Source organism: Euphorbia lathyris, chromosome 1, assembly GCF_963576675.1.
Source record: "Euphorbia lathyris chromosome 1, ddEupLath1.1, whole genome shotgun sequence".
In the NCBI taxonomy this organism is placed as follows: domain Eukaryota; kingdom Viridiplantae; phylum Streptophyta; class Magnoliopsida; order Malpighiales; family Euphorbiaceae; genus Euphorbia; species Euphorbia lathyris.
This window is the reverse complement of record NC_088910.1, coordinates 48,325,228-48,350,221: the sequence shown is the minus strand read 5'-3', so window position 1 is coordinate 48,350,221 and position 24,994 is coordinate 48,325,228. Positions and strand designations below refer to the sequence as shown.

At 34.9% G+C, this 24,994-nt stretch overlaps 2 protein-coding genes across 3 annotated transcripts; both read right to left on the bottom strand.

Moving 5' to 3' along the window:
* Positions 1–1,527: 1,527 nt before the first annotated feature.
* On the bottom strand, positions 1,528–7,795 carry LOC136231749 (uncharacterized). 2 transcript variants are annotated; one of them, XM_066020776.1, is made up of 3 exons: positions 7,118–7,795; positions 3,181–3,646; positions 1,528–1,996 (listed from the first exon to the last, which is right to left on the bottom strand). In XM_066020776.1, exons 1-2 carry the CDS (start codon positions 7,690–7,692, stop codon positions 3,202–3,204), a joined length of 1,020 nt encoding a protein of 339 aa, XP_065876848.1. In that variant the 5' UTR covers positions 7,693–7,795; the 3' UTR covers positions 1,528–1,996; positions 3,181–3,201. The 2 variants fall into 2 exon arrangements, with proteins under 2 accessions (XP_065876848.1, XP_065876846.1); XM_066020774.1 differs by lacking the exon at positions 1,528–1,996 and having other exon boundaries at positions 2,848–3,646; positions 7,118–7,794.
* Positions 7,796–21,829: 14,034 nt separating this feature from the next.
* LOC136231733 (calcium-dependent protein kinase 10-like) lies at positions 21,830–24,776 on the bottom strand. Its single transcript, XM_066020773.1, has 6 exons — positions 23,804–24,776; positions 23,575–23,718; positions 23,344–23,496; positions 23,148–23,263; positions 22,649–23,047; positions 21,830–22,543 (listed from the first exon to the last, which is right to left on the bottom strand). Exons 1-6 carry the CDS (start codon positions 24,495–24,497, stop codon positions 22,409–22,411), a joined length of 1,641 nt encoding a protein of 546 aa, XP_065876845.1. The 5' UTR covers positions 24,498–24,776; the 3' UTR covers positions 21,830–22,408.
* Between the last annotated feature and the right edge of the window lie 218 nt (positions 24,777–24,994).

Genomic DNA, 24,994 nt, shown 5'->3' with positions numbered 1-24,994 from the left:
CAACTTTAATTCTTAAACTTTTTAGGTTTGATGTCATTTGAGTGTTGTTGTTTTTTTATGAGAGAGAAAGTTAATGTTTAGAGAGGCAAAACTCCAAAAAATGATGATTTTGAAAAATTAAAATATGGTTCATACTATGATACTAAACCACTATAATTTTTAAAAAATTTCAGTTTGAGATCGTTATTGGCCAAATTTTGGCAAGGTCAATAAAAAATGAAATTTTACAAATCACAAAGTTCCATTTGTAATGAAAAATATCACAAGCTACCTATCTGTAAATTTGTGAAACCATATAACATCTATTTGTAATTAACCCTATTATAAATAATATAATTATGTTTATAATGTTTGTATATTAGACTAGAGTCGGCTCTAAAAGGAGCCCGCTATTTAGGGCCTCCGATTTAGCGAGATTTCCACTTAAAAATATATTTCAGTTACATTATTAAGATTTCAATTGTTAAAAATTATGTTTATAAATAATTATTAATCTCTACCTGAATATAATAGTAATCATTTATGGATAATAAGAATCTAGTCAATTAAAATAGAATCCAAAATCAACAACAATAGTATATATGGTTTTTTCTCTTCACAACAATCACAATAAAAGGACGGTCCGGTGCACTACGTGTCCCCGCTAAGCAAGGGTCCGGGGAGGTGTCCCACCACAAGGGTGTACTGGGGGCAAGCCTTCCCTTACCAATTTTTTGGCAAGAGGCCGCTCCTAAGACTCGAACCCATGACCTCCGGTCACACGACAACAACGTTTTTACCGTTGTGCCAAGGCTCGCCCTCCACAACAATCACAATAGAAAGTAAAAAAAAAAACTCATGTTTTGCCCGATTTACATAGTCTCGCGATTTAAAAACTTGTAAACAAAAATTTATAGTTTGTGCAATTTGCAGTTAAAAGATTTGTGAGTTAACTTTTCAGTCAAAAAAAATACTTGTGGTTTAATTAATTTGTAAAATCAGACCCTACAAAAGTCAGATGTTAAAAAGTAAAATTGTTTCCGGCTACCAACTTGAAAGTCTCTAGCCAAGATCATCCCCACGTAAGAACCTTGGATTATTAACTTAGGTTAATTTTATTTTATAATTTTAAGAGTGTGTCGCAATTTTTTAACACATTAGTACATAATTTATCAGCCATTCAATAGGCTTGTTTTTTTTTTAATTAAAACTTCATTAATGAGCCAAAATTTAGACAAAGAATAGTAATTACATCCTCTAAACAACTTGGTAAAGAATAAAAAATCACAGGACTATTAACAAAATGAGATTCCCGAACAAAAATGTGGACAACCTCATTAGCTTGTCTCCGCGAGAAAATAACCGAGAATGAACCACGAGAAGAAAGAATAAAACGACACCTACCAATAATGTCCCCGACAATAGGCTTGTTGTCTTCGTCATCTTTCCAACATAAAATTTTGATAATAAAAAAATGGGTCCAAAATTCATTTATTGTGAATGAATGATTTTAACCCCTCAAATGGGATAATGATATCTCGTCCTATTATCCATTAAGAACACATCTTACATTACCCGATTAAATATACAAATATATAAATACATAAATTAGTCATAAATTCAACAAATTAAATCATACCTAAACTTACAAAATTCTACAAATTTAACAAACCATACATAAATATAGCAAACAAATCCAAAATTCAAACACTTTTAAGTCTAAATAAATATAATATTAGGTCTGTTAGGAATTTGATCAATTTTGATTACAACAAGCTTTATATGCGAAACAAGATATACAGACTTGTAAATTTACGTAATTCAACTATCTTCCTACATTCACGAGCGGAAAGTACATAATTCAATAGTAATCCGCAAGTTTATACACGAACAAATCTCATTGTTTACCTAAATCTCCTATGTCATGAGACCCAACTACACCGGAAGCTCACACATGCATATCACAAGAGCGCAAGCTCCAAAAACTCTTTGGAGCAAATAAATAAGCAAATAACTCCTGTTTATAAAGAGGAAGATTTTAATTCTTATTCTAATTAGAAAACCAAACTAAACATATTAAGAATTCTTATTCTAGATACACCAAAACAATCTCCACCTTGTTTAGAAATCTATTAAAGATAAAACTTCTCTCTACATTGACTTGACTTCTGAAGCTTCGTAGAATTATTCTTATTCTCGGTATATTTTCCCTTTTAAATCAGAATAACACATCTCTTGTGTTGCCACTCACTAATTTCTCAATATCAAACTAGGTAGATAAAACTATTGTATTGTATCTATCAACGAAACTATTGTTATACCAAGATAATCAACACATCAAACCTAGTAGGCTTTGATAACACATTTTAGTTGTTAGGAATTGGATCACTGTTGATTATAACACGGCGAGATTTACATGCAATCATAAAAACAAGAGATTTATGTGGTTCAACTACTTTTACCTATATCCACGGCGAGGAGAATAAAATTCATAAGCAATTGGCAAGTTAATAAACAGTAAGAAAATCCCATCGTTTACCCAATTCCCTAATGCTCAAATTCCATGAGACATATTACTCTCAAAGGTCACACATATGCATACATATCACAAGAGCACAAGCTCCAAAAGTCTTTGCTTGGGATTATATGTATCAGGAGTATGGGTCTTCCAAATGGCTTGTCATAATACAATATTGATACAGTACCAAGATCTGCTACTGCCTCTTTTGTTCAGATTCAAATGGGCAAAGCACATCATAGAATGCAAAATTAGTATAATCTACCAAGATATAAAGCAACAAGATTAAATGATCCAATGAAAGACAACAAAACAGTTGTTTTTGCATCTTGAATAAATGAATATAGAGATTATAAATTTTCATTTCGTATTTTTCAATTGTCAAAATATGACCAATTTTTTCTACTCTGTTCAAACTCAAAACCCAAGCATCATACCTAAGTAAGAAAAACATCCAAATTAAAACTAAAAGATCCAGGCAAACTTTGTCCACCTGTCACCTTCAGTTAGAATGGCGCAACTTTAACAATACCAAGCAAGCCATCACTGTATTAGGAGGAACTTCCCCTTCCTCCACTTTAACCCGAATAAAATCCTAAGATTTGCATTCTAAAATCGCATATTTACATTCAATAATAGTTAGCATAACAACTACAAAGTCATAGTCAATCTAGTCCACTTACCTCTACTAAAGCAATCAACCATCATGAAACTCCTCCCAGAACTCTTCTCAACTCAGACTTCTGTTCCCCTGTGAGTCGTGATGGGTAATTAACGTCAATCCTTATTCTCAAGTTGCCCTTCTTCCCAGGTTCTCTTGAATTTGGCATTCCTTCATTTGGGACCAGAACCTCAGCACCAGGTTTGACAATGTCTGTCAGAGGAATCATGATATTCCTCCCATCAAGTGTAATCACGCCAATTGTCTTACCTGTAAGGGCTTCTAGCAGCGTTAACTCCTCATGCACCACCAGATCATTACCTTCTCTCTTATAAACAGCATGAGGTTTTTCATCCACCACAAAAATAATATCAGCAGGTATAATGCCAGGCTCCTGGTTACCCTTCTCAGGGAATGTAATCTTCGTGCCTTTCTTCCAACCAGGTTTTATCTCAATCGTCAGTATTTCTTCAACAGTTCGAACCTTTCTGCAAGAGAGTTGTTCATGCATTAAGTTAGCTGTCCAAAGTGCTGATGCGAACTTGAAAAATAAAAAGTTTAATGCATGTACAGGCAACTGCATCCATTCCCTATTCACTTTCACATTCATAAGGTATGAATCAACAAATCAGATTGGAAAAAAATAAGACTAAATTAATCAGTAATAGACACATTCAAAAAAAAAATTTGTCTATCGTAGTAGGGATTTAGAAATCGTATTCATTGGTTTATTAGCACTCAAGAAGGAATTTATCCTCCTATTTGTAACATTCTCTCTCCCTTTTGGAAGCCTTCCATTTTACTACTCTCTCTTTCTGACAAAGATATAGATAGACAGTTTGACAAATGACAGTAGCCATGTAGTAAATGTTCAAGCCAAAAGACATGAGAAAATTGAAAAGAAATACGGTATTGAACAACAAATTGCATCTTACAATGGATTAATTACACCCGTGGTCCTCCAAGTATCAGGAATGAACACTAATGCCATAAAAACATAATTTCTTAACATCAAAATCATCCAACTTTACGCATGTTTTCTCCTATAGTCCTTTTACCCAAATATAACAGTCACTAGAAAAGACATGTAAACTAAATGTGAGCCGGATTTTTATACATGGATTATAAGAAAAGAAAAAGAAAAAAACATGTCACCGAACCCAACCCAATCAATTTCATGCATCCCCTCCCTTTCGATTTCTCACTTCAACAGAACCTAGCATGACCAAGCTAGGGATTTTTTTTATTATTTTTTTAATCCACGAGCAAAAAACCCAACTTAAGTGTCGTCCAAGTGTCCTTTTCTACAAATTTGGATGATTTTGATGTTAAGAAATTAAGTTTTATGGTAATTATTAGTGTTCTATTCCTGATACTTGGAGGACCACGGGTGTAATTAACCCCTGCAACAATTGAAGAAGGCAGGAAACGAACAAAAAGGAAAAAATAACTACAGCGTGATCTTCAGAGAATATCTGAAAATGCTGAACATGAATGAATTATAACTTCAGTAGAGCGTGTTGTTCCGTTTGTAGTTGTAAATGGAACACTTCGACCATGTTCACTTGCAACATCTTCAAGCTATTTGACTGTTCCATCTCATGATAACCTCAGGGGCGAGAATGCATAAGTAAATCATGTCTATGAAAACGTCCTATTCATCTATTAGCAATAAGATTTATGACTGAAGAACTCGATCAAAGTAACGACAAAAATGCTTTTAGACAATTCTATGTTTTAGCTTATAAAAGTGAATGTAAGGGATTGATTCTATAAAATCCAACAAACCATACATGCCTAAGGCGTACTTCACTCAAAGACTAGGCAAAGAACAAGTTCTCAGCTTCACTTCACTACCTTCATAATCATAGTCATAGAACAATATTTTTTACACTGGACCTCATCTAATACCTGCTAAACAAGTGCAAAACTTAACGTTGAACCTCAACTCGATGTTCCCATCTGATCCACCAGCCCCTCACTCCTCCTTCCTTCCTTCCCACCATTCATTCCGTTTCCAATTGGACCTCTTCAACAATTTGAAAGAGGTTGAAAAGCCAAGAGCAGTAGAGACTCCTATTGCTTGTTCTAGATCAATAACAAGCCCACAGCATAATCCAAAGCCAAAAGAGATAGAGGAACATGATCAAACAAGGAGGACTACTTCTTTGGCAGCTCTCAGTTCACTCTTGGCATTTGGAAATAGCTACTCAATAAAATCTACACTGTTAGGATGCCATAACCAAAGAAAAAAAAAGTCCAACAGTAAGTTCATTAATCTCCTGCAGTAGTCTCCCTCACTACTTCTCTCAAAGTTTCACTCGACAAATACAAATAAATCACAAGGAGTCCCTTCTAATCTAACTCATCCGACTGATGTCCATTGTTGTTAATGGCGATGCAAGGCGCGCCTTAAGGCGCATGGCACACGCTTTTGTGCAATTAGACATGTTGATGAAAGGCACACCATGGCGCGCCTATGTGGAAGATGGTTTTAAAAGAGTTAAATAGGGTTTTTAAAGAGTTAAATATAGGTTTAATATTCACTGTTAGATTAGAGATACATGAGGATCAAATCTTTGAAGAAGAATTCGATGATGTTTAAGATGAGGAGTTTGATGGGAATGAGTAATAAGTGATGAATTTGAGACTTTTGATGAGAATATTAGTCAACTTAGGATTTTCTATTTACTTGAACAATTGAACATTAGATTTAGAATATGGGTTTATTGTATGTTATAGTTTATTTATGATTAAGAATATTGTCATGGTTTAGTATTTTATTGCATTTTGATTTAGAATTTATCATTATATGTTAAGCATTATCATTTATAGTTTTATAAATTTTTATAAACTTTATTCTTTTAGTGCGCCTTGTGTCACTAAGGCACGCGCAATCGCCTTACATCAAGGCTCCAGGACCCCATGCGCATTAGTGCGCAATACTCCTTTAATAACTATGCTGATGTCTATCGAAGAAGTGGGCTTTTTACTCTTTTACAAACAATGCTTTCTCCTATCCCTTTACATCAAGATAGCTAACAGAGTTGCCAAAGATCGGAATTTATCCATCTAGCAAATTCCTGAATGTCAAACTCTGTAGACATACGTCACCATGATGATCTACAACCAACCACACTATGATACCATGAAAATATGAAACTAGGTTTAATTAAATTAAAATTTGACTGTTTGAGTGACAAAATTGAGCAAATAAAATATAATTGATGGAACAGAAACAAAGCACACACAAGGCTTACTTAATTAATAGCAGAGCATTTCCAATTAAGAATGAAAATGATTGGCGAAATTGGTTGGCCATAAAATGATAATGTAAATTAACAAGGAATCCTTCATATGAAGGAATTTAAGGCATCACTAACACCACATTTATTGGTTTACTATATCAAACATAGGCCCCTGGTTCTCCGTGTTAGAAGATACAGATTGAATTCAGCAACATGTAATTATTATCCTATTTTTGCAACAAAATATTTAATGCCTCTATACAGAATCAAAGCAAACGAAATGCACACAGAGTCGTTCACCAAAACATAAAGATATAGCATTCGAGGAAGGTTACACTAAAATACTATATGCATTGCATGAATAAATTACAGTATTTACTTCTAAAAATAACTAAAGATATAGACGACCTTCGTAGAATTTCAATTTAGCCCTTGTTTGGGAGGAAGTTAATGGAGGTAAATGGAAGCAGTGGAGTTGTTTTTGGAGAGTGAATGAAGGTTAATGGAAGTTAAACCTTACGTCCCTTAATTTAACCTCCAAAACTCTTAAGTTCCAAATCGGGGGTTAATAGAAGTAATGGAAACAGGCGAATTTAGCAAGTCCAATAAAACGCCATGGAAATTGGGAAGATTATGCCAGTATATTGCTTAACTAAAATAATCCAATGGAAAAAAAATAAGAGGAAAGAAGGGGAGGAGGAGAAGACATACCCAGAGACATCGGAAATGTTTCTTGAAATCCGCATCTTCTTTTTGACACCTTTGTACAGGTCCTCCAAGCTACAAGGCAACGCATTCTCAATAGAAGCCGCCTTCCTCGGCTCAGCTGCATTGGCATGATAAGCGGTATTACTCCTAAAAAACCTGCCATAATTATTCCCTCCAGGTCCAGAAGCAGGGCCGCCACCAACATCCTCCGATCCAAACAACTCCTCGAAGATATCCTCAGCGTCTCTAGGCTTGAAGCGGTAAGACGGATTCGGGTTCTGCCTGTGGTAAAAATGCCTAGAGGAGGAGGCCGAAGAAGAGGGAGTAGGAGCGGTGGGGAATTGGCCGGATTTCAAAGCTTCTTCGCCATACAAATCATAGATCTGGCGCTTTTGTGGATCAGTGAGGACATCATAGGCCTCAGAAATCTGCTTGAATTTAGCCTCGGCCTCAGTTCTTTTGGCGGAAGGGTTCTTGTCAGGGTGCCAAATCATGGCAAGGCGCTTGTAGGCCTTCTTGAGATCGTCCTCGCTGGCATTTCTGTTTACTTTGAGTATGTTGTAGTAATCTACACCCATTTTTTTTTCCTCCACTCAGGTGGTGGCCGGAAAGAAGATGAGCAAGAGAAAACTGAAAGAATGCGGGCGGGGCTATGAGAGGAAAACGAAACAGAAAGACGTGTTAGAGAGAGAGAGAGAATAAAAGTGGGTCCGCTTACGTGGCATAAAATCCGATTGGGCCGGATGAGATCAGATACTAATGTGTCCCACGAATCTTCTCCTCTATATTTTTAATGAGGAAATTATATCCAACATCATGTTTCACATTAATTTGTGGGTAATTTTGTTGTATTTTTATCATTAAATAATTTTATTTAATTATATTATCATAAATACAACAGTTATGCACATAGCCCATTCTTCTCTTTACAGTTTTCTTTCATTATCTTATCCGTTTTTTCGGGTGATGTGTTTTGTATTCTCGGCTTAATATGTACATATTTAGGTTATGTATTTGTCAAAAAAAAAAAAAAAAAAAACTCCAAAATATCTTGTTTATTGTCTAAACTTTTTTAAATTAGTTTACTGACTTTCTAAATTATACGTGATTGAGTAAAGAGAAATTTAAAAAAAATTAAACGTATACATTTACACTTGTAAGGAGATTTAAATTATTTTAAGAAAGTTTAGAAAATTAATATATACTTATGAAAAATTTAATAGATCATTTAAGTAAGTTTACGTGATCAATTAATTATATTTTATATAAATTTAGAGAGCTAACTAGATATTTTATGTAAGTTGAAGAGACTATCGAACCACTTTAAAAATTTAGGAAGCCAATCAAATTTTTTTGAATAAATTCCGCAGGTAAATAATGTATTAAGTTTTTTTTTATTTTAATAGTTTAAACGTGAATAAGGGTTTAAGTCTGTCACGTCCATGACTAAATTTCTAGAATTTATATTTTGATATTAGTATATATGATAATTATTAGGTGTGTGATTTTTATTGGTGCTATAGAAAAAGTTTGGAGTTAATTTGAGGGTTTTATGTGTGAATTAAAAGTTATGATAATTTTTAAAAGATTATATAAAGATGGAGGATCAAACTGGATAATTGCCAGATTTGGTATATATAGATAGAAATGGCGGAAGCGGCAGAGATTATCCATATATATTCATTATATTCATTTTAAATTTATCAGTTTTCTCTGAACCGTTTCTCCACCGTTTCTTTGATTTATGGAAATTCGACTGTTCGAATCATTCGAAATTGAAAACATAGCATCTTTATATATAGATCAAATCCTAGTCGAAGAGTTTTTGAGTTTCGGTAGTGTTTGGAGGGAAATGTCTTAGACAGAATTTAAAGGCGAATTGAACGGGTTTGTGGTTTTCAATTAATAGTCAATGTAAGTAACTATCACCTATATTTTGAGTTTTATGTATACAGATATATATATATATATATATAATCAAAGAAGTTTCAGACATTGATATTTTAGGGTTATACAGGAATTTAAAATTGAGGTTTTTCCTGATTTTGCTTTTTATTGTGAAATTATGGTTCAAATGAAGCTATTTATTACGTTTCTATGTGAATTTCGGATTTTACTTGATTATGTTGATTTAAGGCTTCATTTGGTTGATTTACATATATACATATATGTTTTGGTGAATTTGATGATTTCTTACGAGTTGTGTTTGGATTGAGAAATCTGTTGCAGTTATTATTGTTATTATTCTGGATTGAAGTCCAAATATGATTTTTATGATACAAAATGGCTTATTGAAGCCAATGATTTATGGTTATGAAATAGTTTGACATTTGATTGTGAAAGGAAATTTGAGCACGTTATGATTTTATGATTTTATATCCATCGAGAGTTATCCGGATCGGTGGTTTTATATTTGAAGACCATGTTCAGTGAGGGACATGGCATGTGTACACAGTCTGAAGACCTATTGGGTATGGCAGCGAAGTGTTGGGTAAGACCATATGGGATAGGCAATGTTAAGAGACGTCTCGATTATATATGTGGTTATGGATTGATACTTAAGGGGAGAAACTCGAGGATGGATACAATGTTTTAAGTTCATTTGGATTATGTTTTCGGTTATGATTGATTTTGATATAAGGTTTTACGTTTGATTAAATATGAGTTGGTTTGATAAAACACTTATTTGATTACAATATTTTATAAGGTTTTGAACTCAAGAATTGATACAAGATTATATATTTTTGGTTTTTAGTTTACTACTTTGACTATATTATGAACTTTGGTTTTGAGTATATTTTATAAGGTTTTGATTAAATCCCTTTATAAAGGTATATATGTAGCTATGTTAAATAAAGTTGGTTTTTATAGCTGATAGTTTCTTACTGAGATTTTTGTCTCATGTTTTTAAATGTTTTAATGTTTTTAGGTGAGAAAGTACAAGATAGAGAGAAGGTTACCGACCAATTAGGCGAGAATCGGAAGTTGTTGCTTATTGGTAGAATTATTATTAGAACTTTACTATTTAATTGATTGTGATCTAAATTTGGAGAGTATTAAGTATTGATTATGATCTTTCTATTTCACGCCTGATGCCGATTGATGTCGTTTAGGGTCGGGTGTGACAGTTTGGTATCAGAGCTCTAGGTTAAATTCTTCGGACCTATGGTTGATAGTAATTGAGGAATATTGATATTTGATGATAGCTAAGAAATAATCGATAGTAATCGAGGAATATGAATATTTGGTGATAGCTATATGGATATTTGGTGAAAGCTTAGAGATAATTTGGAATTTTTCGTGGATTGAGTAACTAGCTAATGAGGTGTAAAACTGAGATTTGATGGTTAGCAATATCTAGGTATATGAAAAATAGTAAATTATTTGATATTTGGTGATAGGGGTTATGAGTAAGTCATAACTTTGAGCTAGAGATATAGAGAATTATCTATATAGGTGCTGCTGGAAAATCAAATTCGTATCTGAATCTTATGATGCATTTTTCGACCAGATATAGATTGAATCTGTCATGGAGTCCTAAATGAAAGTTCTTTATTATTATCTTATGATTCCAAGGGTGTTTGAATCGCCTTAATCGGACTCTGTATGAAAAAGTTATGCTGGAAACGAAATATGTTGGTCATTTGAGTTTTAAACCAGAATTTGGTTTTTGTTTGATTTTTCTCCTTAGTATGACTTGGAATTGATATTTGAGAGTTTAATAGTTGGCTGGAAAATATATGTATCTCAGATGTGAAGTAAGGTTAGGAGACTTTGAAATGATATGATGAGTTTTTGAAGATAATATATATGTGATTAAGAAAGCGAAAATGTGGAGATTTCAATTAATTGTTTTGGAGGTTGATTATAATTTGGAGATTGTGATAGGAGTTTAACAAGTTATGGAATCTTAATTTGAATAAATGATATTCGAATTCAAAGTGCAGATCTATTGTTGAACTTTATCGGGTTTGAGGTTTAGAATTAGTGAGAGTTATATAAATGATGTTTAGAGAGATACCGATGGTAGTGATCAATGAGAAGTAAAGTGAGAGAATATATTTGATGTTTGAGAAAATAATTAAGATATGAATTTTGAGGATAAATTTTTCTTATCTTAAGCACAGTTTGAGATAGAAAATTAAGAGATAAATATGATATAAGAGGATATATATGTTGATAAGTGAAATTTTGTAGTACATATATTGTTAATAGAAGTTATTTTGAATTAAAGTTTGTGTGATTATGGTTTGAGTTTATATAAGGATCCAATTATGTAACGATTTGATTATAGAGGGTTTACGAAAATAAATAAGTCAAAGTATGGAGGAAATATGTTATCGATATAAGGTTTATATTTGATTGATGATGACGACTTGGAGTTCATATTCATCATGATTGAAGTGAAAAATTATAGATATAAGTATTATTCTTATGATGAAGTAAGATTATATGCTGATGCGAATTATTGATTCGAATTATTTGAAGTTTAAGAAAAATATAATATCATACATATTAGCGGTTCAAAAGTGGTATTTTTGAAGTTTGTAGAACTTGGAGATAGGTAAAATATATTTGATATATCTCTGCAATTGATGGAATCAATTGTGATTTAAATTTATTGAAGTGAGATTTGGTGTATGTTAGTAAGATATGAATGATATTTGAAGTTTTATTGTGGATTGTGGCGATGGAATTAACTATATTGAAGTTTAGAGTTACTAAGAATTATCTACTGTGGATTTGGATAAATGATGAAGTTAATGGAGGGAAAGATGAGAATTTGTGGTCTTATTATGATTATAAGGAATCTTGATAATGTGAAATAATTTTGTGATCTTGGAGATGATTTGAGGAAAAAAATTTGGATTAGAGAATATGAATTTCGAGGACGAAATTTCTTAAGGTGGGGAGAATTGTCACGTCCGTGACTAAATTTCTAGAATTTATATTTTGATATTAGTATATATGATAATTATTAGGTGTGTGATTTTTATTGGTGCTATAGAAAAAGTTTGGAGTTAATTTGAGGGTTTTATGTGTGAATTAAAAGTTATGATAATTTTTAAAAGATTATATAAAGATGGAGGATCAAACTGGATAATTGCCAGATTTGGTATATATAGATAGAAATGGCGGAAGAGGCAGAGATTATCCATATATATTCATTATATTCATTTTAAATTTATCAGTTTTCTCTGAACCGTTTCTCCACCGTTTCTTTGATTTACGAAAATTCGACTGTCCGAATCATTCGAAATTGAAAACATAGCATCTTTATATATAGATCTAAATCCTAGCCGAAGAGTTTTTGAGTTTCGGTAGTGTTTGGAGGGAAATGGTTTAGACAGAATTTAGAGGCGAATTGAACGGGTTTGTGGTTTTCAATTAATAGTCAAGGTAAGTAACTATCACCTATATTTTGAGTTTTATGTATACATATACATATATATATATATATATAATCAAAGAAGTTTCAGACATTGATATTTTAGGGTTATACGGGAATTTAAAATTGAGGTTTTTCCTGATTTTGCTTTTTATTGTGAAATTATGGTTCAAATGAAGCTATTTATTACGTTTCTATGTGAATTTCAGATTTTACTTGATTATGTTGATTTAAGGCTTCATTTGGTTGATTTACATATATACATATATGTTTTGGTGAATTTGATGATTTCTTACGAGTTGTGTTTGGATTGAGAAATCTGTTGTAGTTATTACTGGATTGAAGTCCAAATATGATTTTTATGATACAAAATGGCTTATTGAAGCCAATGATTTATGGTTATGAAATAGTTTGACATTTGATTGTGAAAGGAAATTTGAGCACGTTATGATTTTATGATTTTATATCCATCGAGAGTTATCCGGATCGATGGTTTTATATTTGAAGACCATGTTCAGTGAGGGACATGGCATGTGTACACAGTCTGAAGACCTATTGGGTATGGCAGCGAAGTGTTGGATAAAACCATATGGGATAGGCAATGTTAAGAGACGTCTCGATTATATATGTGGTTATGGATTGATACTTAAGGGGAGAAACTCGAGGATGGATACAATGTTTTAAGTTCATTTGGATTATGTTTTCGGTTATGATTGATTTTGATATAAGGTTTTACGTTTGATTAAATATGAGTTGGTTTGATAAAACACTTATTTGATTACAATATTTTATAAGGTTTTGAACTCAAGAATTGATACAAGATTATATATTTTTGGTTTTTGGTTTACTACTTTGACTATATTATGAACTTTGGTTTTGAGTATATTTTATAAGGTTTTGATTAAATCCATGTATAAAGGTATATATGTAGCTATGTTAAATAAAGTTGGTTTTTATAGCTGATAGTTTCTTACTGGGATTTTTGTCTCATGTTTTTAAATGTTTTAATGTTTTTAGATGAGAAAGTACAAGATAGAGAGAAGGTTACCGACCAATTAGGCGAGAATCGGAAGTTGTTGCTTATTGGTAGAATTATTATTAGAACTTTACTATTTAATTGATTGTGATCTAAATTTAGAGAGTATTAAGTATTGATTATGATCTTTCTATTTCACGCCTGATGCCGATTGATGTCGTTTAGGGTCGGGTGTGGCAAAGCCAATGACAATAATTTCATACCATCAACAGTCAACATCATCAAAGAATGTCATTAAAAAAGAAAAAGAAAAAGAAAGGTAGGAATACGCAATAAAAAAGGAAAAGTATTGTCAAAATACAAGACATGGTTCAATTTATATTGAGCATCAAAAGTGAATATATTTGAATTCTAAGTACTTTGAGTTAGCAATTATGAATATAGATAACCATTAAAAATGAATACGTACGATTAGGGATGGCAACGGGTAATGTACCCGCGGGTATCCGATACTATCCGACACTAATGGGACTATCCGTACCCTGTATAAAAGGGTATGAGACGGGTATGTGATCAAAATCATTACCCGTTACGGGGTGTTTGTTAGGAGGGACATAAGAGGTGGGATAGGGATAAAAAAAATACGAGATAAGTTATCACGTGTTTGTTTGGGAGATAGGAAAGTGAAACAGATGAGGGATAACCCTCTTATCCCTCAAATCCTATACCCAAGAGGGAGGTGGTATAAGGAGGTGGGATAAGCTCCTGCGATTTTAATAGGATGGAAAAGTCCGTCTTATCCCTCAAATTAATATTATGTAGTTTAAATAAGGTTAAAATAGTAAAATGTATTATTTTATCCCTATCCCTGTCCCACATACCAAACATTGAATAGTAATTCCCGACTATCATATTTTTATCCTTATCCCAACCATTTATCCTTATCCTTATCCATATCTCAACCTTTATCCTTATCCCTATTCGAATAGAATACCAAACGACCCGTTAGGGTAATGGGACGGGTATGGGAATACCCTCTAGGGTACCCGGTACCCGTTACCCGTCATAAAAAAATTATATTAATAAATATAATTGTTTTTTAGATGTAAGACATGAAATTTAAACCCCAACCATTTATTTTGGGTGTTGTTAAACCCAGCCCCATTTTCCCACCCCTAGCCCCGTAAAAGGACGAAATTACCCTTTCATAAGTTTTGGGGTAGAAAAATCACTTTTTTTTTCCCTCTCTCGATGCAAGGGCGTATGGACATCACGCCTCACCACATGGTGGGGCATGTGAAGATCACGCCTTCCCGTGTGGCCGGACGTGATAGCCCTACGCTTCACCGAGTGGTCGGACGTATGAGTATCACGCCCGACCACTCGGTGAGGCGTAGGGCTATCACGCCCGGCCACACGGGAAGGCATGATCTTCACACGTCCGTGTATCGAGAGAGCAAAAAATTGTGTTATGTATCCCGTAAAATTGTGTTATGTATCCCGTATATATGCCGTTAAACCCGTAAATAGTCCGTTAAATGTACTTAACAAAAAAAATTTAAAAACATAAAAATTAAAATAAACATTAATAAACATAAACATTTATAAACGTAATATATACAACAAAAAGTGTTCAAATATATGAGTATCTAGTTCGCCCGACGCCACGCATCCATAAACTCATCCATCTCCCTCTTAATGCGTGGAACATTCTCGTCAGATCGGTGGGTAGCCGCTAGTTGGGTGACACGCCACAACCAGCTAACCCACTGCAAAAAAAAATGTATAAATAAATATTTAAAATTAAACACATATAAACCAATACAAAATAATAATATTAAAAAATAATAAACTTACCAATTCGCTGTTGGCGCGAGAATGCTGTACCGGTCCAGCCTGTGGTGCATGAAGGAGATGGGGATGCGAATACTGCATATACCAACCCATATAAGCAGGATCACAGGCAGTGGGATCGTATCCGACTGGTCGGCATCTCCTCCGATCGATGCCCCGAGCCGATGGAAATCTCTGCCAGGTGTCCTCAACTGTGACTAAGGAATGCGTGAGCTTGTACGATAACGACTTCCATGGTCGTACTGCTTTATCAGGTCTAATACGCTCAGCTGGGATAGGCTGAGTATATCCGACCTGTCGCAGCGCTCGGTCGGGCATATACGGCTCGACGATGTCTCTACACCGTATCCAACCGGCGTAGGACACCCGAAACCGATCATCATCAGCGACAGGACCATAAGGCAACCACGTCACCTGGAAAAAAGTAATACTCAATTATACAAATAATATACTATAAATAATAATTAAATAAATTCTAGAATTTTATAAAATACCTCTGCCGCCGTCATACGATCCAGCTGCCCCCGAAAGGTATCTAGTCGGGCGGTCGTCTTGCCTGGGACCCCGACCTCCCATCTTAGTGCACGGGCATGGTCAGCTGGGATCAGGTGAGCTCCTCTATGCGGCCGGAAAACCGGAAAATACTCATATATCCATGCCTGCAGTAGGGTCAAACATCCGCATATACCGGAGCAATCTCCTCTGCTCGCTATCCCCAGCTGCCGGTACAACATGGCTAATGTGGCAGACCCCCATGATAGTCCAGCTGCCCCGCTGACACCGCTGTAAACCTCATGAAGATGGGCCGGCCTAATCCTATCTCCACTCTTGTCAACAAACAGAGTGGATCCAAGCATAAGCCACATCCACGCCGCTGTCCGAGTAGCGTCATCCATACCCTCACCCAGTAGCCTCTGTACAGCCGCAACAAATACACCTCCACCTGACCATAAACGACTAGTCGGCAATAGAAGCTCAGCCTGACTCACCCCAAACATCATCATGCACATGGCATGAAGCGAGTCAACAGGGGGAGATTCGGACACCATCTGACCGTCGATCGGGATCCGAAGAATGTGCCACACATCATGCAGCTGGATAGTCATCTCACCGAACGGCATGTGGAAGGAGTTCGTATCGGGCTGCCACCGCTCCACGAACGTAGTCAATAGCGGAGTGTCGAGGTTCCTGAACATGGCACGTGGAAGGTGGGACAAACCAGTCCTCTCGATCATCTCCTTCAGTTGTAAAATGACACATAAAATTATAAAATTACAGAATGTTTTGTATGTTTATAGTTAAAAATACGAATTACAATAAATGTTGACACACTATATTATGCTTACCTCGGGTGACGCATCAGAAAACCACTGACACAAATCTTTGCATGCTGCTGATCTATTATAGCATGTCAGAAACGACCGAATCTCCCCTCCCAACATCCGTGAGGCAACATGTCCTAGAAAACTAGGAATCACGGAACCATCAACGGGACCACCAGCAACCGGTCCAGTAACTACCCAGCTCTCGTCCTCACTAGCTTTGGAACGTTTGCTTGTCCTTGATAATTATAAAAAATTATACAAAATTATACTAAATTATACTAGATTATACTAAATTATACTAAAAAATACTCAATTATACAAAATTATACTCAATTATACTAGATTATACAAAATTATACTAAAAAATACTCAATTATACAAAATTATACTCAATTATACTAGATTATACAAAATTATACTAAATTATACTAGATTATACTAAAAATACTAGATTATACTAAAAATACTAAAAAATACTAAATTATACTAAAAAATACTCAATTATACAAAATTATACTCAATTATACTAGATTATACAAAATTATACTAAAAAATACTCAATTATACTCAAGTATACTAAATTATACTCAATTATACTCAATTATACTCAATTATACTAGATTATACTAAATTATACTAAAAATACTAGATTATACTATAAATACTAGATTATACTAAATACTAAAAAATACATGTACCCGCAAAACGACCTCCTACGCGCTGGGTCGGCTGTCTCCCCGGGGTCGGCTGCTCATCGCTCTCCTCAACCTCGCGATCATGTGCAACAGCGGACTGTCGCACTGCCCGGGCTGCCACATCGAGGTAGTCCTGCAAAGAATCGCTACCGGGCTCTCTGTCATCAAAATCAGTCGCCCCCTCTGCGTCATGAATATCGGCCTGATCCGCAATCGGCCCCCTCCTCAACTGCTCCGTCGCAGACCCTCTCCGCCTACGACCCGATATATCTATACCACGCAATCTCGTATGCCGTGGTGTATCATCCTCGTCCTCCATATCTAGACGACGAGCAGATGACGGGATGGATTTTCCACCCCTAGTAGGCCGCTCCGTCTACATAAAAAAATTATACTAAATTAATAAAATTGTAAATATACTATAATTATAAAATTATAATAAATTATACTAAAGTTTTAATCAATTTATACCAAAATTATAAAATTACCCTAAATTAATAAAATTGTAAAAATCATGCTAATACTATACTAAAATTAAACTAAAATTAATAAAATGTTAAATAATATAAATTAAACTAAAATTAATAAAATTGTAAATATATAATAATTATAAAATTATAATAAATTATACTAAAGTTTTAATCAATTTATACCAAAATTATAAAATTACCCTAAATTAATAAAATTGTAAAAATCATGCTAATACTATACTAAAATTAAACTAAAATTAATAAAATGTTAAATAATATAAATTAAACTAAAATTAATAAAATTTTAAATAATATAAAATTTAAAAACCCACGTGGGCGTAAGGGAATCACGCCCGAACCATTGGTCGGGCGTATGAGAATCACGCCCTACCAATGGTTCGGGCGTGATATCACCACGCCCTCCCTACGGTTCGGGCGTATGAGTATCACGCCCTACCGTTGGTGAGGGCGTATGGCTATCACGCCCTCACCATTGGTAGGTGTGATACTCATACGCCCGAACCGTAGGGAGGGCGTGATACTCATACGCCCGACCTGCGATTCCGGCGAATTCCAACAAAAACCACACAGATTCGTTACGAGCTCGAATTCAACGAAATAAAGCGGTGAATCTTACCATTTTATCTTTTCCTTTACGTCTTCTCTCGCCATCCATGATTCGATTCAATGTGTTGTCCGGATTTGAGCAAAAAACGTTTAGGGTTCTTGAGAGGTTTTGGAATTTTTGAAATTTAGTCCAAAGGGTATTTCGGTCAATTCTAGGGGCTAGAGGTGGGAATTAGTGGCTAGGTTTAGTAACCCACTTTATTTTTCAACAATTGAGTGATACTACTAAGCTACTTTATTTTTATTAATTAAGGTTCAATTTATTCAATTTTTAGATTGATGATTTATTAAATTTATAGTTTGTTAAATTTGTAATATTTTTATTTATTTATTGATTCTTAATGGGTAAGGGTACCCGCGGGTACCCGCAAATTAAATGGGAAGGGTATGGGATGCAAAAAGTATATCCGTTAGGGTAATGGGACGGGTATGGGTAATTAAAAAATAAAAGGGTAAGGGTTTGGGAATGACATTACCCACAAGTACCCTACCTGTTGTCATCCCTAGATCATACCGTTCGCTAACCGTGGGACAAAAGCCACAGAAACATCTTGGTGATTTAGTAATATAACCCGAATATCCTCAATCACACCACCAACCTCTGAAGAATCCCGAGTAGTAGATGAAAGACTGTCAACAACACTTTTTGCATCTATGTCAAACTGTATATTAGAACAATGTAACTCCAACGCCCACTAAATACTAGGGATGGCAACGGGTACTCTACCCGCGGGTACCCGACACTACCCGATCTTAATGGGACTACTCGTACCCTGTATAAAAGGGTATGAGACGGGTATGGGATCAAAATCATTACTCATTAGGGTAATGGGACGAGTATGGGAAGACCCCCTAGGGTACCCGTTACCCGTCTTAAATTTTTTATATATTAAAAAATATTATTGTGTTTTGGATGTAAGATGTGAGATTTGAATACTAAACTTTTGTTCTTTAACCATTAAGTGATACCACTAAATTATTTTATTTTTATTGATTAAGGTTCAATTTGTTCAATTTTTAAATCGATGATTTATTAAATTTATACTTTGTTAAATTTGTAAATTTTTTTATTTTATTTATTGATTCTTAACGGGTAAGGGTACTCGTGGGTACCCGCGAATTAAATGGGAAGGGTATGGGATGCAAAACATATACCCGTTAGGGTAATGGGAAGGGTATGGGTAATTAAAAAATAAAAGGGTAAGGGTTTGGGATTGACACTACCCGCGGGTACCCTACCCGTTGCCATCCATACGTACGATGAGAATAGATAATATAACTAGGTGCAAACGAGTCGAACCGAGATCGAATATGGATAAGTTCGGTTCGGTTCGAGAAATTCGGAGATCGAGTCCGGTTCGAGCTCGAAACTCGCCAAGCCTAGAACTTTGAAGCTCAGCTCGAGCTCGATATAGGTTGGGCTCGAGCTCGAAGCTTATCAAGCAGCTCGTTTTGATTCTTTTTTTGAAACAGTTTTGAATATATTTAGTGGTACCTGATTAATATTTTGTTATCTAAAATCAACCTTCTAATGGAGAAATACCAAATTTAAACTCTAAAAAATAAATATAACATACGATCTACAACAAATTTAAACAAAGTAATAAAATTTAACAAATATAAAATTTAACAAATTCGAATTTAACATGTAGTCTACAACCATATAGTTTAAAATTGAGTTTTAGACCAAACATTTATCTATGGTTCAAAGTTACTAATTAAAAAAACTAATAAAAAACTTACAAAATTAAAATGTATTCAAACTAAAAAATAAAAACCAATAATATATATAAAATATTGTTAACTCTTGAGTCTACTCACGAACTTTCAAGCTGAATCCAAAGAAGTTGAGACTCAGGTTCAAGCTCGTTAATGCTCGAGCCAATCTCGAACTCGAACCGAGCCCAATTGGTCCGAACTTTAACCGAACCGAACTTAAACAGTTTGCGAACTAGACAAGCTCGTTTGCACCCCTAAGCATAACTACGGATAATTATACAAGTATCATTTGAATTAGAGGTGAGTACGGTTCAGTATAATTCGGGGATTTGAAAACCTCCAATTGTACCTACTAAAGTCAATTGTACAATTCAGTTCGGTGTAACGAAAAAGTCAACGGTTTAATCCGGTTCTGGATCTTTTCTTTCTGATATTCGGTCCGGTTCTAGAATCTTCAATATATTTACTCAGTAATATTAGGAATTTGAAAATCTCCAGAATTATACCCAATTAAGTCAATGGTATAATTCAATTCGGTCTTATAAAAAAAAGTCAACGGTTCAATTCAATTCTGGATTTTTTTTTCGGGTATTCGATCCGGTCAAGAATCTTTGAGATCCATGCTCGGCACTAATTTGAATTACTCATTTCGTCTTATAACCATTATCCTAATGGGTACATATTTAAATTTCATTATCTCACATAATTTATAGGGAATTTCCATTTTGATGCTACATTTTAAAGACTGATTTCTAAAAACAACATTTCCGGGTATCTATGCAACATAGTTGTGCTCGTTTTGACTTTTCCATCCTATCAATACGTGAATCTTTCTTGTGGATTTCACAAAACACAGGTTTTTGGAGGTAAACTGAATATTTTTGGACCTAGCTAATTGGGAGTTATCGAACTGTTGTCTTTCGACTTCACGAAGCATGCTCGAGAAAGCCAGCAATGTTCGATAACGTCGAATTAGATAGGTCCAAGAATATTGAGTTTGCCTCCAAAAGCTTGTATTTCGTAAAATCCACGAGAATGTTTCACGTACTGATAAGACTGGAAACTCTAAGTAGGACCGACCTTGGGCATAAGCCAAGAGTGCGGCCTTCAAGGGCTCAAGGCCAAATGGGACTCAAATTTCACTTTTTTAATAGTTTTGTTTAAATTATAAGGGTAATTAATTTATTAGTCTTTATATTTTGACAAAAAATACACTATTTAATCCCTATATTTTAAAAAACACACAGTAAGGTCCCTAACATTTTTCTCGATGAATTGTTTAGTCTCTAACGTTTTTCTCGATGAACTGTTTAATCCCTACCGTTAGACTCTCACGAAGATTCTGTTAGTCAATTTGGATTTGAGTCAAAATCTATTTAAAATAAAAATGTAATGCCTTAACTACCCTCTGCCTTCAATTCAAACAGGAAGAGTGAGCATTAGTGATTCGATTATGGGTTAGGGATTCAATCCTTTCTCTATTTTTTGTGAGCGCGAGTTGTGAGAGAAAGACATAGAGATGTGAATTGTTTTTGACTGATTAATAGTAAAGGGTAAATTTGTCATTTCTAAATTCATAAACGGTAAAAAATCTAACAAACAGACGGAATGACTAAACAGTTCACCGAGACAAAAGTTAAGGACTTTACTGTGTGTTTTTGAAAACACAAGGACTAAACAATGCGTTTTGTCAAAATATAGAGACTAATAAATTAATTACCCAAATTATAATATCCATTCAGACTTTAAAAAGAACAAAAAAAAAATATAATATTTTAGATCTAAAATGAGCTTAAACAGTGCAAATTTAACCTAACGTTTTAAGTGAAGTACAAATTTAGCCTTAACATATGAAATAGTGCAAATTTAACTCTAACGTTTCCAAGTAAGATCCTACGTTATAGAAAATTAAGTTTGTTTGAAAGGTGCGACAGTTAAATAACAGTCAAACCAGTTTTTTCAAATTTTCAATAGCATATTGTTAAAATTGACTTGGAAATATTAAAGTTAAATTTGCACAATTTCTTACATTATGACTAAATTTGCAATTTACTTGAGACATTAGAGATTAAATTTGATCCTTATCCCATTTTTTTTTATTAACGGACCATTATTTTTTATTTTGCCTAGGACCATAAAATGTCAAGACCAACGTGAGTTGAAGCGAGGACAGCCAAAAGAACAGTCGTCCATATTTTAATTACACAGCATAAGATTGGCCAGAAAACCCATCATGAAGCTATAACGAACCATCTTTCATAAGATTAAAGATCAAACTCTTGAATCTCTCCCTTGAATATTGTCGAGATGCCTTTCTCCAGTCTGTTCCAGCTTTCATCATAGTAACAAATTCTCTATAACTGATGCGTCCATCCTGAAAATAATAACAAGAGACATATGTTGAGCATGTGCACAAAATAACCATGACACAAAGATTATACCTTCCAAACTCTAAAACATTATGCCTTGCAAACTCTACCTTGTTAGTGTCAACTTCGCGCAAGATGTCATGCAGCACGTCATTATCGGTTTCACCATATTCATCTGCTAAGGCCTCTCGTAGCTCATCTATTTCTATATACCCGCTACCATCTGTATCGAAAAACATAAATGCCCTGCGGAAATGCTCATCATTCTTCATCTTTTGCAAATGAATTGCCACCGCTACAAACTCTCCATACTCCAGTACTCCATTTCCATCAATATCAGCCACTTCCATCAGCATCTTTATCTCTGGTTCAGCTAGTTGTGAACCAAACATTCGAAGCCCAGCTCTTACGTCCTCATATGATACTTTACCATCATTGTCTGTATCCATCAATGTGAACATATCTCTGAATACTTCGACGTCTTCAACTAAAAAGTGTTGTGCAATTACCTACACATTAACCAAATGAAAATTGTTTAATGTAACGCTTTCTGCTTAAATCTATTACAGAAAACTTGCAAGTTTTGTTCTTGAAAATTGCTTTACTTACCTGCAACGCTTTCTTCTTAAATCTATTCATCGTAGAAAATTGTTTTAGCCTTGTCCTCACCATGTCTCCCAATGGGACATTTGAAGCTTTCTTTGACTTTTGTAACCATGGATGCTCTATCAACAAAAGCAAACAAAAGTTTTTGGTGTTACTCTTTCAAACATGAACCAATTTGGTCAGACACAGACAGACTTACCAAGCACCTGCTGAGCAGTTAGACGCTTTTTGGGATCTGGCTCCAGCATCTGCCGAACTAGACTCTTGGCACTTTTTGAAATATGAGGCCAAGGTTCCCTCTTAAAATCAATACGACATCTCAAAATTTCCGAAGCGACACCCTCATCAGTCTCTGCCCATGATCAATAAAAAAAAGTCAGTAACTTATAGGCTAAAATAGATTTAGTGTTAATTGATTCACTCAACATACCAGCCCAAAATGGAGGAACTCCACACAATAAGATATAGAGGATGACACCAGCGCTCCATACATCAACCTCTGGCCCATAATTCTGCCTCAATACCTCTGGGGCTATGTAATAAGGACTCCCTACAATCTCTGAAAATTTCTCCCCTACCAAAAGAATTCAAGCTCAAATTTTGCAAACATTCCCGTTAAACTTAAATGAAGCGAACGACTAACAAATTGAAATTTTAACCTGGTTTGAAAAAGACAGAGAGGCCAAAATCAATGGCCTTTAGCACAGAATTCTCCTTCTTATTAGCAAACAGGAAATTCTCCGGTTTCAAATCTCTATGCATAATTCCATTGTGATGACACACCTTGACAACTTCAGCTATAGTCCTGGCAATATTAGCTGCCGCCCTCTCACTGTAATGTCCTCTAGCAACTATCCTATCAAAAAGCTCTCCTCCCTCGCACAGCTCCATCACCAAATGGACATTTTTATCATCTTCATAAGTCGCTTTCAGCTTCACTATATTCTGATGATCCGGTAACCTGGACATGATTGCCACTTCTGTCCTCACATCCTCTATATCTGCCGCAGTCCGCAGTTTCCTCTTAGAAATCGACTTGCAGGCTAGAGCGTCTTTAGTCTCTCGGTCAGTACACAAATACGTGATACCGAATTCCCCGCGGCCGAGTTCTCTACCTAGGATATACTTATCCCCGATCCTAGATCGCTGGGTGACCGGGATCACATCTTTCAAAACTCGGATCGGAGCCCGTGATCGGATTGGTTTGTCGGAATAGGGATTAGGCGTCTGCTCTTTGCACTTCTTCTTCCGTCTATTGTCTGTGCGGTGCGCTTTGGAGGCCTCGGTGACGTCTGGTCTGACACCGGCGTTACAGTTTCCCATACTTTTTCCTTTTTGAAATAAGTTTCCCATACTTACTCTGACTAAAAAAAGAAAGAATTACAAATAGGGGCAGAAGTGATACTGGATTACGCCGGAAAGTAGCTTTGGAGGTAGTGAAGGGTGGCGGAGCGCCGGCGGAATATGATTGCGTAGGAGATAGGAAGGATGTAAATGGGGCGGGAGATTCCCTATCCCCGTCGGTCCGGCAAGGATTCCCGGTCCCCATTGGATTCCCCGTCCTCATCGGTCCCGGTGGGATTCTCATTTCCGATCAACTTCACGATAAGAATTCCAACGGACAGGAATAATGTTGAAATGAGCATAGGTATTCAGTACTAAGTAGTTAATAGTGGAAAACCCGTGCGATGCACGAGGTATGAAACATTTATATAATTTAGATAAATAAATAAATTGATATATTTATATTTAAATAATTTTATATCATACTATTAAAAAAATTATATTATATATATTTGAAATTAATATATATTTTTTAATGATAATTCAAATTGAATTAATTTTAAAAA

What these genes read in the sequence shown, in the direction of transcription:
- LOC136231749 (XM_066020776.1), bottom strand. Translation starts at nt 7,692, where the DNA reads ATGGGTGTAGATTACTACAACATACTCAAAGTAAACAGAAATGCCAGC. An exon ending in AACATTTCCGATGTCTCTGG is followed by an intron (nt 3,647 to 7,117) that starts GTATGTCTTCTC and finishes ACTCTCTTGCAG; the next exon opens with AAAGGTTCGAACTGTTGAAG.
- LOC136231733 (XM_066020773.1), bottom strand. Translation starts at nt 24,497, where the DNA reads ATGGGAAACTTATTTCAAAAAGGAAAAAGTATGGGAAACTGTAACGCC. An exon ending in CTCTGTCTTTTTCAAACCAG is followed by an intron (nt 23,719 to 23,803) that starts GTTAAAATTTCA and finishes TTCTTTTGGTAG; the next exon opens with GGGAGAAATTTTCAGAGATT. An exon ending in TTAAGAAGAAAGCGTTGCAG is followed by an intron (nt 23,048 to 23,147) that starts GTAAGTAAAGCA and finishes GTTAATGTGTAG; the next exon opens with GTAATTGCACAACACTTTTT.